Here is a 15,859-nt window from a genome sequence, read left to right as displayed (position 1 = left end):
TTGAATCTGAGATGCCAGAATAGAAACTAAGGAAGAGAGAAATAAACTAACCTGCGCTCTCATTGGGTCGACACTGTCTCTGATCTGTGGAGTTTCCTTGGCAAGAGGCGGAGCTCGTTTCACACGTACGAGTCCGGAGCTGCAGCCCCTCCTCATTACACTCCGCCCACTCTGACCACGCCCCCCATCCACCTGACACAGGTGAGAAAGAGAAACCGAACAGAGTTCACAATTGTGCTACCATTAGTCATCATGCAGTCATGCAGATTATTTCATGTGGAAGTGGACGATTTCTGCTCCAATGTAGTCCAACTGATTCACAAAAAAATGAATCGATTCTTTTTAGTGAATCAAAAACATACAGTGCACTGTGATTCTCTAATAAGTGATTCTTCAGAGCTCTTTTTGTTCATAGTAAATCAAAAGAGCAACCAGTGTGGTTAGTCTCTCAAACAAATGACTCATAAAAGTGAATTCAAAACATTAAGCACAGGCAGTTTAGTCCAATTGTTTACTGAAAAAATGGACTCTTCTAGTTCCATTAAGTGAATTAAAAACATTCAAAGCAACCAGTTTAGACTGATTACTGAACAAATTACTTGTATGAACTGGTTCTTTTAAGTGAATCAAACACATACAGTAAAACCAGTACAGTCTAACCAACTCCTGAACAAATGACTCCTATGAATCAGTTTGTTTAAGTGAATCAAACAAATAGAGTACAACTAGCTCAGACCAACCAATTCCTGACCAAATGACTCTTATGAGCCGGTTCTTTTTAATGAATCAAACAAATACAGTACTGGTATAGCTGATCTTATTCCTGAGTTAAAGACCAGTTATTTTTAATGAATCAAATACATGCAGTACAACTGGTGTAGTTCAACCAGTTCCAGAATGAATGACTCTTATGAACCAGTTATTTAGTGAATCAAACATATACAACAAAACTGGTACGGTTCATTCGATTCAAGAACAAATGACTCTGATGAGCCTGTTCTTCTTAGTGAATCAAACAAATACAGTACGACTGCTATGACTGAACCGATTTCTGAGTTAAAGACTCTTATGAACCAGTTCTTTTGAATGAATCAAATACATGCAGTACAACTGATGTAGTTCAACCAATTTCAGAAAGAATGACGCTCACAAACCAGTTATTTAGTGAATCAAACACATACAATACAACTGGTACAGTTCATTCAATTTGAGAACAAATGACTCTTATGAGCCTGTTCATCTTAGTGAATCAAACAAATACAGTACATCTGGTATGTATTAACCAATTCCTGAGTTAAAGATTCTTATGAACCAGTTATTTTTAATGAATCAAATACATGCAGTACAACTGGTGTAGTTCAACCAATTCCAGAATGAATGACTCTTAAGAACCAGTTATTTAGTGAATCAAACATATACAACACAACTGGTAAAGTTAATTCGATTCAAGAACAAATGACTCTTATGAGCTGTTTTTTCTTAGCGAATCAAATACAGTGCAACTGGCATTGTTTCAACCGATTCCTGAGTTAAAGATTCTTATGAATCAGTTCTTTTTAATGAATCAAATACATGCAGTACAACTGGTGTAGTTCATCCAATTCCAAAACGAATGTCTCATACTGTACTAACCAGTTATTTAGTGAATCAAACACAGACAACACAAACACTATAGTTCAACCGATTCCTGATCAAATGACTCTTACAAGCTGGATCTATTTATTGAATCAAACACAGCTTATGTGTTAAGGCTTGTGGAAAATAAGTGTAGCTATTGTTTAAGATGCATATTAGTTTTTTTCAGTAGTAAAAATATAAAAATAAAAAATGAAATATGCTACATTTGTTTCTTTCTCAAGCATTGCTGTGATATGTGAACAATTATGTGATTTTCTCACCTTCACACTCGTGTGTGTTACAGAGCGCTTCCTCTGTGTGCAGGCCGATGCAGATGTCTCCAGAATGAGCAGGGGAAGGGTTAGAGCAGGTACGGGAGCGCTGGTAATGACCGCCGCCACAGGAAGTAGAACACTGAGACCAGGAAGACCAGCATGACCACGCCCCCTTCACTAAAAAAAAACACCTTTTATTACACTGCTCCATTAACAGGACATTATTAAGAGGATACAAGTCTCTCTCAGACCTGGGCACGGCTGAATGTTGCAGTCCTGATACTCGACCGGCGCTCCGCTGCAGGCGAACGGCGTGCTCTTGCCATCTGGTGTGGCGCAGGAGCGCTTGCGTGTGCGGAAGCCTTTGGAACACTCTTTGGAACACGTAGACCACGTTTCCCATGAAGACCAGGCGGCTCCTTGCACTCGTGTCACAGGTCGACCCAGCCTCAACAAGTCCTCAACTAGACCTATACAAATATAAAATTGCACATATAGTAGAGCTGCACAATTTTCATCGGAATTGCAATATGGATCAGTGCAATTATCAAGGCTGTGATTTAATTATATAAATATGTGCACAGTGTGTTTTTATATGAAGGACGGCACTGTGTTTATTTACACATGAGCGTCTTATGATACAGTGATTTTATTAATATTTTGTAAATGTTGCTCCAAACCTACTCCACCTCTACATCTGATCTTAGTTTGAATATTTGTTTTAAACCAGGCCATAAACATAAGTATTGTAATTCTATTTAATTCTATTATTCTACTCTGTGTAATTCATTATTTTATTATTTTTCTTAAATATTAATATAATATACAGGAAAAAAAAAAATATATTTTTTTTTATTTAACAACAACATTATTATTATTATTATTATTATTATTATTATTATTAATGCTAAATAAAAATAGTGATATTAATATAGTACTACTGCTACTACTACTAATCTTTGCATCTGATCTGAGTTTAAATGCTTGAAAATTAAAAACTTTACCCAGCCATAAATATTAGTATTGTAATTCTATTTAATTCTATTATTTTACACTATGTAATTAATTATTTTATTATTTTTTTTAAATATTCTTTTTTTTTTTTTTTTACAGGAAAATATCACAATAATAATATTTTCTATTTTGCTTAATATTTTTATTTACAACAACATTATTAATATTAGTAATGCTAAATATAAATAATAATATTAATATAGTACTACTACTACTACTAATAATCTCTGCATCTGATCTGAGTTTGAACACTTGAAAATCAAACCAGCCATAAATTTTAGTAGTGTAATTCGATTTAATTCTATTATTCTAATCTATGCAATTAATTATTATGACCCCTTTAATATTCATTTTTTTATTTTACAGGAAAATATCACAATAATAACATTTCCTATTTTGTTTAATATTTTAACAACATTAATAATATTATTAATGCTAAATAAAAATAGTAATATTAATATACTACTTCTACTACTACTAATAATAATTTCTGCATCTGATCTTAGTTTGAATGCTTGACAATCAAGAACGTAAAGCAGCCATAAATATTAGTATTGTAGTTCTATTTAATTATTATATTCTACTCTAATTAATTCATTATATTATTTTTTCTTAAATATTCATTTTTTAATTTTACAGTAAAATGTCACAATAGTAATATTTCCTATTTTGTTTAATATTTTTAACAACATTAATTTTATTAATGCTAAATAAAAATAGTAATATTAATACAGTACTACTACTGCTACTGCTACTAATAATAACAACAACAATAATTAATATTAATTATTAATTTTTAGTTTTATATTTTAGTAAATAATTATAATTGTTATTATTACTACTACTAAACATAAAAATAACAGTATATTTTGTTTAGTATTTTTATTTAACAATAATGATAATAAAAAGTATTATTATTACTAAATAACAAAACAACAGTAATATTAATCATAGTAATATTTATTATTTTGTTTAATGTTTTATTTATTAATAATAATAATACTTTTATTATTACTAAATAAAATAAATTATTATCATTACAAAATTTGGGGCCAAACTGCACCTACAAACAAGCATAGCAAACATAGAGGTGTTTCTAAAATTGCATTTTAATTGGAATTTTTATCAAATATCTGCATATTTGAGTATATATCTGAGGCTGTGTGTGTGTACCGTCAGTCTCGCAAGCAGCAGCTCCATCACTGGTGGGACAGAGGCGAGTCTCTATCTTGCGTTTGCCGAGCTGAAGGTCGTGAGGGTCGGCGAGCAGAGCCCTGCAGGTGTACCTGACCCGCTGCTCCTGTCTCGCCCCCATCTGAGTCACATTAACAGGGTACCAGGGTGTCCACGGTGTGGTCCGCCTCACCTCGGCACACGCGTCCAAATTACACGCCTTATACTCCTGGATACATTAACACACATAATTTTCAAGTCTTTTCCAACATTAAGTTTTTGTTGTTGTTTTTTTTTTATTTTACATGACCCGTTTAAAACCTTACCAGAGGGCAACCAGGACATGTGTTGCCATTCTCGCAGGTTCGAACGCGGGACTGGACTCCACCACCGCAGGCAACACTACATTTGGACCAAGCGCTCCAGGAGACCCAGGACACGGGAACAGGACACAGATTCTTTTCGTTACACAGTCTGAATCACACACAAATGAAACAGTCAGCTCAAGCAAACACACTTACGATTCAGTTCAATCTAGTAAGACAATCAAACAAAAGACTCTTAAGTACTGGTTCTTTTTACTGAATCAAAACCATAACGTAAAGCCAGTGTAGTCTAACCAATTCCTGAACACTTGACCTTTCTGATTCACTTTAAAAAGCACAGCCTGTAGTCCATTTTTCCTCTCGTCTCACCTCTCCTCTCGCGCCTGACCCACACATATGCGTCCCCCGTGTCGGGGTGCTGGGTTGTTGCAGGATCGCTGACGGACTTCAAATCCAATGCCACAACTGGTGCTGCACTCGGCCCAGGATGACCAGGGAGTCCACCCTCCATTCCTGAACAAACAGAAGGAGAAAAATTACCATTTTCTACTTGTTCTCTATCCTTCTAAATAAAATAGACTTATAAGACATCTATATGTAAATGACCTCACTTATGAATGGCTAGCCTCTGTGAATCAATGTAACTTAGTTCATAATATCATCATCTCTGCAGCTGCTACATACTGTATAGGTGCAGATATGTAAATGTGGGTAGTCATGTGATAATGTGATCAGGGCTGTGATATAAGTAAGGGATGATGTACATCCAGCCGGTTGCTATCGCAGAATAAAGCCCGACAGGCTTATCCGCAGCTGTTGTATAAGACTGAAGGGCTTTATTTTGCGATAGCAACCGACTGGATGTACATTATCCCGCTTATTACACGGCTTTTGGCCACAAAAGTAAATAATTAGACATAAAACATTAATCTGAGTTGAAATATTTGAACGCTAAGCGTTATAAAAAGAAGTTGTTATTAGGAAAGGTGACTGCAGAAATTCATAAAAAAAACCCGATGAAGCTGGATCACGAATGATTTGCGTGAACATAGACACATTTATGTAGATCGGGAGGCACATTCCCTTCACAAACAAACATAATCCACTGCATCTTCAGCGGCTCAGATGTCGGGAGTAAATGACGACCACTATGTTCATTATTACATCCAGCAACACAACACCTCAATCGCTCAATCTGAGATATTCCTGTCTAACTTACATCCCTGCTCCGGCATTGAAACAATGGAGGTCAGACTGTTACAGCTGATCCGAGGTAAAACGGTCATATCAATCAACTATCGTGGAAGATGTAAGTGACGCTTGACTTCTTTCTTCTGTAAAAACGTATTTAAAAAAAAATTAAAAAAAATAAAAATAAAAATAATATATATATATATATATATATATATATATATATATTTTATTTTTTTTTTTTTTGTACATACTTTTCAATGTATTTTTATATTTTTTCTATACTATTATAGTATTTATTTTAATATTTTAAATTATTTGATTTTTATATTTTTATATTTATAATTTATAATATTTTTATATTTAAAACTTCATGTGCTTTTGACGTTTATTTATTTACTTTTTAATATACAGCTTGAATTTACTTTTATTTCAGTTTTAGTAATTTAAAGACTTTACATATATATTAGGGCAAACTGTCGATTATACCCTTGAAATTGTAATTGTGATTATTAATTACTATTATCACAATTTACGCTGAATGTTTTGCGGAATGAGGGAAAAAAAACTTAAGAAAACCTGTAGGGAAAAATACACACACTCTGTCTCACACCCACACATCTTAAGAAAGCAGAATAATGTAAGTGGAATATTTATTTATTTATTTTTTGTTTGTTTTCGTAATTGTTCCTTTGAACGATGACATCATTGTGGCATCTGTAATTGTAATCACGCTTATGAATTAGATTGATTATGCAGCCCTAATGTACATATTTAAATTCATATGTGACCCAGGACCCCAAACCACAGTCATAAGGGAACATTTTTTTTAAATTGAGACATAACTATTTGAAAATGTGGAATCTGAAGGATGCAAAAACAAAACAAAAAACAAGACATTGAGAAAATCGTTTTGAAAGTTTTGATATATTTACAGTAGGAAATATCTTCATGGAACATGATCTTTACTCAATATGATTTTTGGCATAAAAGAAAAGTGGATCATTTTGACCCATACAATGTATTTTTGGCTAATGCTACAAATATACCCGTGCTACTTAAAACCGGTTTTGTGGTCCACGGTCACATATAATTGATATAATATATAATTATTTTTAATATCTAAAAATATTTTCCTTAAATATGCACATGCATGTGTGCATTTATATATACATAATTACACACGCATATATTATGTGAACAAAAACTTTTATTTTGGATGCAATTAATCGCAATGAATCATTTAACAGCACTAGTTTTTATATTTTCCACTTTATTTTTAATATGGTCCAGGGTCACATATTTATATTTTATTTCAGCTTTATTTCAACTACAAAATTATTTTTAATAGATTTAGTACTGATACTTACTTGTCCGTTTTTGTCCACACAATAAAGTGAATGGGGTCCAAAATCCCACTGACTTTAAATCTGTCATACAGCTTTGAAACAATAAGAAGTGTAGGGCAGAAACACGAGGGAACTACAAGCTTTGCTCTGTTGCAACGTTTGCAAAGTTAAGAGCACTTATTTATAAAGAGCAAGAACATTGTCTTCCATTATATGACCCCTTTAATCACAAAGACAATCCCTCTGGAGTCACCTGGAGTGAAGCGACTCCTTCTAAGGGCCCAATAATGACTGCACAGGACTGCGATCACAACTTTAGAGCCTGACAGGTAACATCAGTTTTATTAAACTTAACAGTAGCTTTCTGACAAAGATGTATTAGCAGCTCATTACTCATCTATTACAGATCTGCCGCAGCTGAAAGATCCTGCCACAGCTGCTCTTCTGCTGTTATACTGAAACATTGGGTCCTGTTAGTTTCTCGCACCCAGACCCGGTGATGTGTGTGTTTAAACAAGCTCTCTAGGTGAAGAAATAATTGGAACATTCATTCAGTGGCAGAAAGTGACTGCAGGATAATGGGACATGCAAAGAAGGAGCTGCTCCACCAGAAACGCTGCGTCAGCCGCTCGCAGTTAATGAATAAAGCCGCGCGTTACACGCCGCACGTCTGTATCAGAGTTCAGGATTGATGGAGTCGAGGCCTCACTCTCCGCAGCTGTTAGCGTTGGGTGGTGCTTTTCTCTCACGGAAGAGCTGAATCAGACGGAATAAAAGCGTCACACTTTTATGTGCTTTGACACTTTGACTGACTGTGATTGAAGACTTCAGGCTGTTCGCTCTGGGTCTCATATATCAGTCTAGCCGCACTGCTTACACCTGCCACTTCGATATGGGGAGTCCCAGATTGTAAAGACCTAGTTCATCCAAAAACTAAATCATTTACTCACCCTCTTACTCTTACAAAACCCATATGAGTTTTCATTCCCAGTGGATTGACAGTGAATAAGAGGATGCTGTCAAACTTGAAAAATTACATGCACCATTATATCCATATGACCTGTGAACTACTGCATATTTCAAGTCTTCAGAATAGCTTTCATGTGTACTACTTTTCAAAAGTTTTTGGTTTTTTGAAAGCGAACAATACTTTTATTCATCAGATGCATTAAATCGATCAAAAGTGACAGTAAAGACATTTATAATGTTACAAAAGATTTCCATTTCATAAAATTGCTGTTCCTTTGAACTTTCTACTCATAAAGAAATCCTGAAGAAAAAAATTGTGAACATTTTTATGGAAATTGACGATTTAAAAAACAAGAACTAATCATAATTATGTATCTTGAGCAGCAAATTAGCATTCTAGAATGATCATGTGACACTGAAGACCGGAGTAAAATATATAGAAATAGAACATTTATTCTTATTCATCTATTTTAAATTGTAATAAAACTTCACAATATTACTATTTTACTGTATTTTTAATCAAATAAATGCAGCCTTGGTGAGCATAAAATTCTTCTTTCAAAAAAAAAAATAAAAAAATAAATAAATAAAACGGACCACATAGTTATGAAGACTACTGTATGTGTTCACATGTATACAAATACTGCTCATCAAGATAATTCATGCCAGGTTTGTAGTCAGTCAAGAACAGTGACCTGGTTCTCATGTGTCACAATGCGGAAAGTTTATATGCAGGATGCAGGTGGGAATTTAAAGCTACGTCGAAGAACAAAATTGTCAGTAACATAAATAGGGTCCTATAAAAGTTTTATTTTTGTTTTTCCATTTAAATTTTTCTGGACTCTTTTTTTTAATGGTTAAATTACATTTTATTAATCAAAAAGCAAGTGTAATTATTTAAACTTATGAAACTTATACAATTTAACATCAATTTATTAAAAATACATGTTTAGGGCCCAATGAAATGTTTTATTTTTTCTCACCTTGTTTTATTGTTACAAATTCTGTTTAAGCATGTCTAATTATTTGAATGCATAAAAACAATTTCCTTTTATTAAAGTTTATTTTTACAATATATTTACAATATTTAAAAATTTCTGGTTATCAAATTAAGCCATAAAATATTAATTTAATCTATCTTTTAATCAAATTAAAATTAAACAAACTTTACTTTGCTTGTTCCTAACACGAAACTATCATGTGACTCGAAATATCGCAAATAAGTCGTATGGACTACTTTTATTGTATGTTGTTTTGTCTTATTTAAATTTTAACAAGCATGGTAAGTTTACTTCAGATGGAACCCTGAGTATAAAGACTTGTATGGTTTAATATAACATAAATAATGTCTCTTATTTAAAAATATGTAGTGGAAAACCCATGAAAGATTTACAATATTTAAAAAATCCACATTGTTTCATACATATTTTGGACTATGTGGGGCGCCATTATTTCAGTGACATCAAATGGTTGCACTCTGTGAGCTGCTGGCGCAACCTGTTGCTATTTTTAACTCAGAACAACAACTCGTAAAATAAAATGCTGACACAATGCCACATTGTGTGGCTTTGGTTGTAATTTTCAGTTGAAGGGCAACAAGAGAAATGATGTAAATCTTCACTGCTTTCCTAGCAATAAGAAGAGGAGAAAAGAATGGGAAGATGCCTGTGATGAATAAAACTTCCTAAAGACCTGCGTCTTTGTTCTCTGTACTTTAGCCCTGATGACTCTGAGGCTTTTAGTAGACCACAGCTACTGAAGGAGCTTACAAACGGCAGAGACAAGAAACGCTAGATGCCATCCTGACAGGATGTAGAGGCTTGTCATGATGCCGCAGCCAATGAAGGAGTTTCTCAGTGTGGATTTCACTTGATATCCTGTGCCGTTTAGACTCTTTGTGGAGAAAAACTGATGGTATTATATTTGGTTTAAGCCTACAATTATATACATCGCCACCTGTAAGCTCTTTCAATAGCTGTGGTCTACTAAAAGCCTCAAAGGCATCAGGGCTAAAGTGGAGAGAACAAAGACGCGGGAAGTTTTATTCGTCCACAAGCAAGAGTTGTGTATTCAGAGTTAAAAATACACAGCATTCAGGTTAGTAGAGTAGGTGTACCTGGAGCAGTTGGCCACCTCTATGTTCGCCCCGACACACTTCATCCCTCCACACTGGGGTCGAGGGTTATCGCAGGCCCGAGTGCGACACTGACATGTGCTGGTGCCTTCACCTCCATCATCATGGTTGCAAGCCTGCCATGGTGACCACTGACCAAATCCACCATCCTGGGTGAGGTTACGCTCCTACAAATATAAACACAAAACTGTCAAGAAGCGACATCTAATGTGTGACCCTTCGGTCTGATCTTTGCTACCTGTTTTGGTTATAAACTCCATGGTTTTTAAAAAATGTAAAGATGTAACCATTAGGGACTATTTGCTTAGCTGACCAATGGCAGTCATCCAAATCTCCACATACATGATCTCATTCTAAATCAGTTAAATCGATTCCAATGTTCCTCCCATTTGCAGTAGAAGCTGGTTTGTGTATTGCACAGGTCCTGAGAATAAAAACAGTCTCAAATTCATCTCCATGCATGGGTAATCTTCAGGGAGCAGGTGTGTGGCGTGGCCACTGAGGTGAATACCAACATCTACTGTCTGGATAAGTAACAACTGACCAGAACTCAATGCCACTCATCCAATAGTTCAGATCTAAAATGCTATTAAAATTAATAGCAAAAGAAATTTCAAGACCTGCATCAACTTTCACTGTACTTCAACAGCATAATCAAAAAGGGTCAACTGAGGGCTTTTCCATGCTGCATGACAAAATTGTTAATGTAACGCTTATCAGTTTGCTCTTCTATGAATATATATAATAAAACTCCCTTCAGCTTCCTCTGATGCGCCTGCGGCTCAGATCCTCAACTTCAGCCTATCAATGAGGAGGAAGTTCAAAGAATTAGCAGCTCTGCTTTGGGAACAAGGCAGTAACTACTTATTAGTTTGTAGCTAGCTTGGTACTTAATTTTTAAGACAAAGCAAAAGCATAGCAATAAAGTCGTAAGCTTTCCATAAAGTAATTTATAGCTGCATAATATGATGTTTATAATTATTGATCAAACATGCAGCCTTTAAAACTGTACAGATGAAATATCGAAAAGCTGGGGATTTTAGTTCAGCCTCATGATGTTTCAATCCATTTTTTTATTTTATTTTATGTAACAGCAATAATAAATTGCATTCCTAATGAGACATAAAAATGTCATTATTTAAATATGTAAATATTATTCATAAATCTATGTAAAATAAGTCAATGCAATAAATAATGTTGCATAAGTTTGCATTAATTAGCACAACAAACAATAATTTACAGAAATGATCTTGATTAATGTTAACGTTTACATATTTAAATAAATTCTGCATTATAAAATAATCTATTTATAAAATAATTATAATGATTATATGCTCTAAAAATATTGACCATTTTAATACAATAATATTAAAAATAAAATACTAATATTAATGTATAGAACCTTACTGTAAAATGTTACCATAACTATGTATAACACAGTAACAGCTCTCACAGTTTATATGCAAAGTGTGGTGGACGGGTGATTTATTGAGACAGTAGCAGCACAACGCCCACCGGAAGATTATTCACATAATGTTCTTTCTCTTAAAATGTAAATGTCAACATCATTATATAATGCTAAAGGAAAGTCTTTCATGAAAAAACATGAACTCCAATGCAATCCAATCAGTCCACTATTAATTCTGAGAAGCAGCTTACGTAAATATTTTGTTTATATGCTTAATGTTTAATTTTGCAGATCACAAATATTTAGTAGTGCACGCTGTGCATGTTGTAACTTAGTATTGATTTACGCCATAACTACAGAGCCAACAAAACTCTTCTGCAAAATTTTCGGGAAAACACTCTTACTCACTGTCACAGCTTAAAGCCATCACAGTGGAAACAACTCTTTTAGCCTGTTAGCATAATAGCATGTACTTTTAATGCATATAGTATTAGTATGCAACTTGGGACAAAGCCAAATCTTCCACAGTGTTGTAGAAAATGAGGTTTGTTTATTATTGCTCCTCAGAGGATATCAACCATCAGAGATAATAGGAAATTTGTGATGCCTAATTATGGACCTAATGAAGTGTCAAGAGGGAACAGGAGTGACATTGGCCAGCCGTCGTGCAGAACACCAGCGTGTAATTGACACTGTCAGATGAAGGGTTCGGATCAGCTGGGTCAGCCGTCAGCCTCTGTTTCAAGGCTCTTCATCAGAAATTTGATTCTTCACGACCAGCTCCAAAAAAAAAAAAAAAAAAAAAAAAAAAAAAAAAAAATCACAAGAGATTTTTGGTGTACTGAAAGAAAATTAGTTGTTATAAATCTTCACCACAGAAGCTCTTAAGTGGAAATGTAAGGTTCATAAAATAGAACAGAATAGAGTAGCGCAATGGTGAGTTGAACAGAATAAAACATAATAGAATAAAACAGAAGATAGAACAGAATAGAATAGAACAGAACTGAACAGAACAGAACAGGATAGAACACAAAAGAAAACAGAACAAAAGAGAAATTAACAATAGAATAGAACAGAATGGAAGAGAAGTGTATAGAATAGAACAGAACAGAAGTGTATAGAATAGAACAGAATATAGAATTGACTAGAACAGGAAAGTATAGAAGTGTACAGAACAGAAGAAAATGTAGAACACAACAGAAAATAACAGGAGTGTATAGAACAGAAAAGAATAAAACAGAACAGAACCTTATAAAATAAAACAGAAAAGAACAGAAAACAGCAGCATAAGTAATAGAATAGAACAGAACAGAACACAATAGAACATAAACATATACAACAAAACAGAATAGAATAAAACAGAACAGAATCGACTACATCTAAACAGAAAATGACAGATTAATATAGAAAATAACAGAATATAGAATAGAACAGAATAGAACATAATATAACACAACAGAACAGAACAGAATAGAACAGAATAGAATGGAATAGAATCATACAGAATAGAACGGAATACAGACCAGGATTGAACAAACAGAAAAGAACAGAAGCATACAGAATATAACCGAATAAAACAGAACAGAATCGAACAAAATAGAACATAAAAATAAGACACAGAATAGAACAGGACAGAACAAAGTGGAACACAACAGAACAGAACAGAATACAACCATATAGTACAGAACAATACAGAATAGAATAGAATAGAATAGAATAGAATACAAATGTCAGATAGTATAGAAAATAAATACAGAATAGAAGAGAATATAACAAAGCAAAATAGAATAGAATAAAACAGAATTGAATAGAATTGAATATAAAAGAAAATTATAGAATAGAATAGAATAGAATAAAATTAATAGGTAGTATAGAAAATAAATACAGAATACAAGAGAATATAACAAAGCAGAATAAAACAGAATAGAGCATAATAGAATAGAAAAGAAAATGACAGAATAGAATAGTATACAAAAGAACAGAATAGAACAGAACAAAACTTATAGATTAGTATAAAAAATAAATAAGAATAAAAGAGAATATAACAAAGCAGAATAGAATGTAACCAAACAATAGAACAGAATAGAACAGAGTGGCATACAACAGAATCAAACAGAATAGAATAGAATATATTAGTATAGAATACAATAGAACAGAACAGAGCAGTATACAACAGAATCAAAACAGAATAGAACAGAACAGAGTAGTATACAACAGAATGAAATTAGAATAGAATAGAATATATTAGTATAGAATACAACAGAACAGAACACAGTAGTACACAACAGAACAGAGCAGTATACAAAAGAATGAAACAATAGAATAGAACAGAACAAAAACGATAGATTAGTATAGAAAATAAATAAGAATAGAAGAGAATATAACAAAGCAGAATAGAATGTAACCAAACAATAGAATAGAATAGAATAGAATAGAACAGAACAGAACAGAGTAGCATACAACAGAATCATAGAATATAATAGAACAGAGCGGTATACAACAGAATAGAATAGAACAGAATACTATACAACAGAATAGAATAGAATAGAATAGAATAGAATAGAATAGAACATTATATTTTAGTATAGAAACATAATAAACATACATAACACAGAATACAGAACAAAACCGTGTCTTTGGCTCAAGATAATAATCTAAGTTACAGGAGACTTAATCAAAAACTCTATTTACTCTTCATTTAATCTCATTGCTGTGTAGAAGAAACACCTGAGACATTGAAGAATGTCATTTGTGAATTTTCCTCTCTATGTGATGAGATATTGTCAGAAAGTGTGTCTTACAGGGCACTTTGTGATGTCTTGGCTCCACTGGCTCATGTTGGAACTGTCCTCAATGGTCGTACAGCGCTTCTGTTTCCGGTCCCAGCCGCAGTACGGATCCCTGGCACCAAGACACTCCCTACAATTACAAAATCACACATCAATGACAAGGTCTTAATAAATACATCCATAAAGAGTGTCTCGTCTGCTCATGAGAACAACTTAATGACAAAAGAGAGAAAAGGACAGGAGAGACTGGGCTTAATAACTGAGGAATAAATCTCAGTGCAATAAACATTAAATCTATACTGTCCTTCCCACACTGAACACTGAATATTTAGCAAATTGTGTCTATAATCTAAAAATCACTTAGATTTGTTATATTAAGATCAAAGTCAGAGATTGAGCTGAAGTGTAAATATAATCTAAGCATCTGATCAGAGCATGATATTATCTGTTACAGTAACTACAGAGAAGATGCAATAAACCTCAAATCCTGCTCTGGGAGATAAACAACATCTGACAGCTCCTCTGTGATTTATTAGAGCTAACAGACTTATCATTTTCTCCTTGTGTCCTTTGGGTTCAGTGGAGCGAGACTGTGTTATTAATTCAGGAGCATGTTTCATTGCTTTAATGATGTGTCATTCTTAAAAAGGACAAAAGATGAAAAAGCAAACAATGTAAGTTACCAGTAAATTACAAGCATGTGCATACAACCATATATAGACTAGTGTTTTTTCAATACTGATAATGTTTCTTGAGCAACAAGTCAGCACATTAGAATGACTTCTGAAGGATCGTGTGACACTGAAGACTGGAGTAATGATGCTAAAAATTCAGTTTTGATCACAGGAATAAATTGCATTTTAAAACATAATACAATAGAAACCAGTTCTTTTAAATTGCAATAATATTTCATAGAAATTACTTTATTTTTAATCAAATAAATACAGCCTTGGTGATCCCAAACTTTTAAACAATAGTGTATACACTCACATTTACCCCTAAATCAAACATAATAAATGTGTCTCAGTGCCCCACTAACAACTAAACATCCGTTTAATAAACACTGGCAACATTAGAAAACTGCAAATGTGCTGGAGATGCATACAAAGAATAAATTTGCATTCATTAAAGGTTATATAAAATTATAATGACATGACTGAAGGCTTGCAACTCAATCAATCTCTATAGATGAGAACTGGTTTAAAATAATTAGGGCTATTTGCAACATCTTGTGAGATCTGACCTTTTGCCACCTGTGTGTACATGTGTGTGGGGGAGAATATGTAATGAAATGACTTTGTTCCATTGCATTGGCATGCTAAACACTGAGCGGCTTCACAAACACAGTTCCATCATGTCCCATAACAGCTTCTAACATCAAAAGTGTCTGCCTCATGTAGCTCCGAGTGTTTGTGCAACAACATCTGCAGCAGGAAGTCATGGAGAGAGTCCAATGGATCACATTCCTCACATAAAGAGCCTCTTCTACCTCTAAAGTAATTACCGACACCCTTGAATCACACTGTAAGCACACATAAACCGATGGAAAATATTCTGATGTGACATGCAGTCCCTATTATATGGTGTGTTTTAAATATAGCAGATCAAAAAAAA

At 33.7% G+C, this 15,859-nt stretch overlaps 1 protein-coding gene across 3 annotated transcripts in view; it reads right to left on the bottom strand.

Moving 5' to 3' along the window:
• sema5bb (sema domain, seven thrombospondin repeats (type 1 and type 1-like), transmembrane domain (TM) and short cytoplasmic domain, (semaphorin) 5Bb) overlaps positions 1-15,859 on the bottom strand; it is an 83,069-nt gene that overhangs the window by 4,203 nt on the left and 63,007 nt on the right. For all 3 annotated transcript variants that reach the window (XM_051113130.1, XM_051113133.1, XM_051113132.1), the window contains 8 exons: positions 14,258-14,375; positions 10,031-10,215; positions 4,775-4,918; positions 4,406-4,553; positions 4,080-4,308; positions 2,144-2,362; positions 1,899-2,069; positions 52-192 (listed from right to left, as the gene is read on the bottom strand). In XM_051113130.1, coding sequence (XP_050969087.1) covers positions 52-192; positions 1,899-2,069; positions 2,144-2,362; positions 4,080-4,308; positions 4,406-4,553; positions 4,775-4,918; positions 10,031-10,215; positions 14,258-14,375 — 1,355 coding nt within the window. The remainder of the gene's footprint in view (positions 1-51; positions 193-1,898; positions 2,070-2,143; positions 2,363-4,079; positions 4,309-4,405; positions 4,554-4,774; positions 4,919-10,030; positions 10,216-14,257; positions 14,376-15,859) is intronic.

This window comes from Labeo rohita, chromosome 6 (genome assembly GCF_022985175.1).
Source record: "Labeo rohita strain BAU-BD-2019 chromosome 6, IGBB_LRoh.1.0, whole genome shotgun sequence".
NCBI lineage: Eukaryota > Metazoa > Chordata > Actinopteri > Cypriniformes > Cyprinidae > Labeo > Labeo rohita.
The sequence above is the reverse complement of the archived record's forward strand: the minus strand, read 5'-3'. Positions and strand labels throughout refer to the sequence as shown.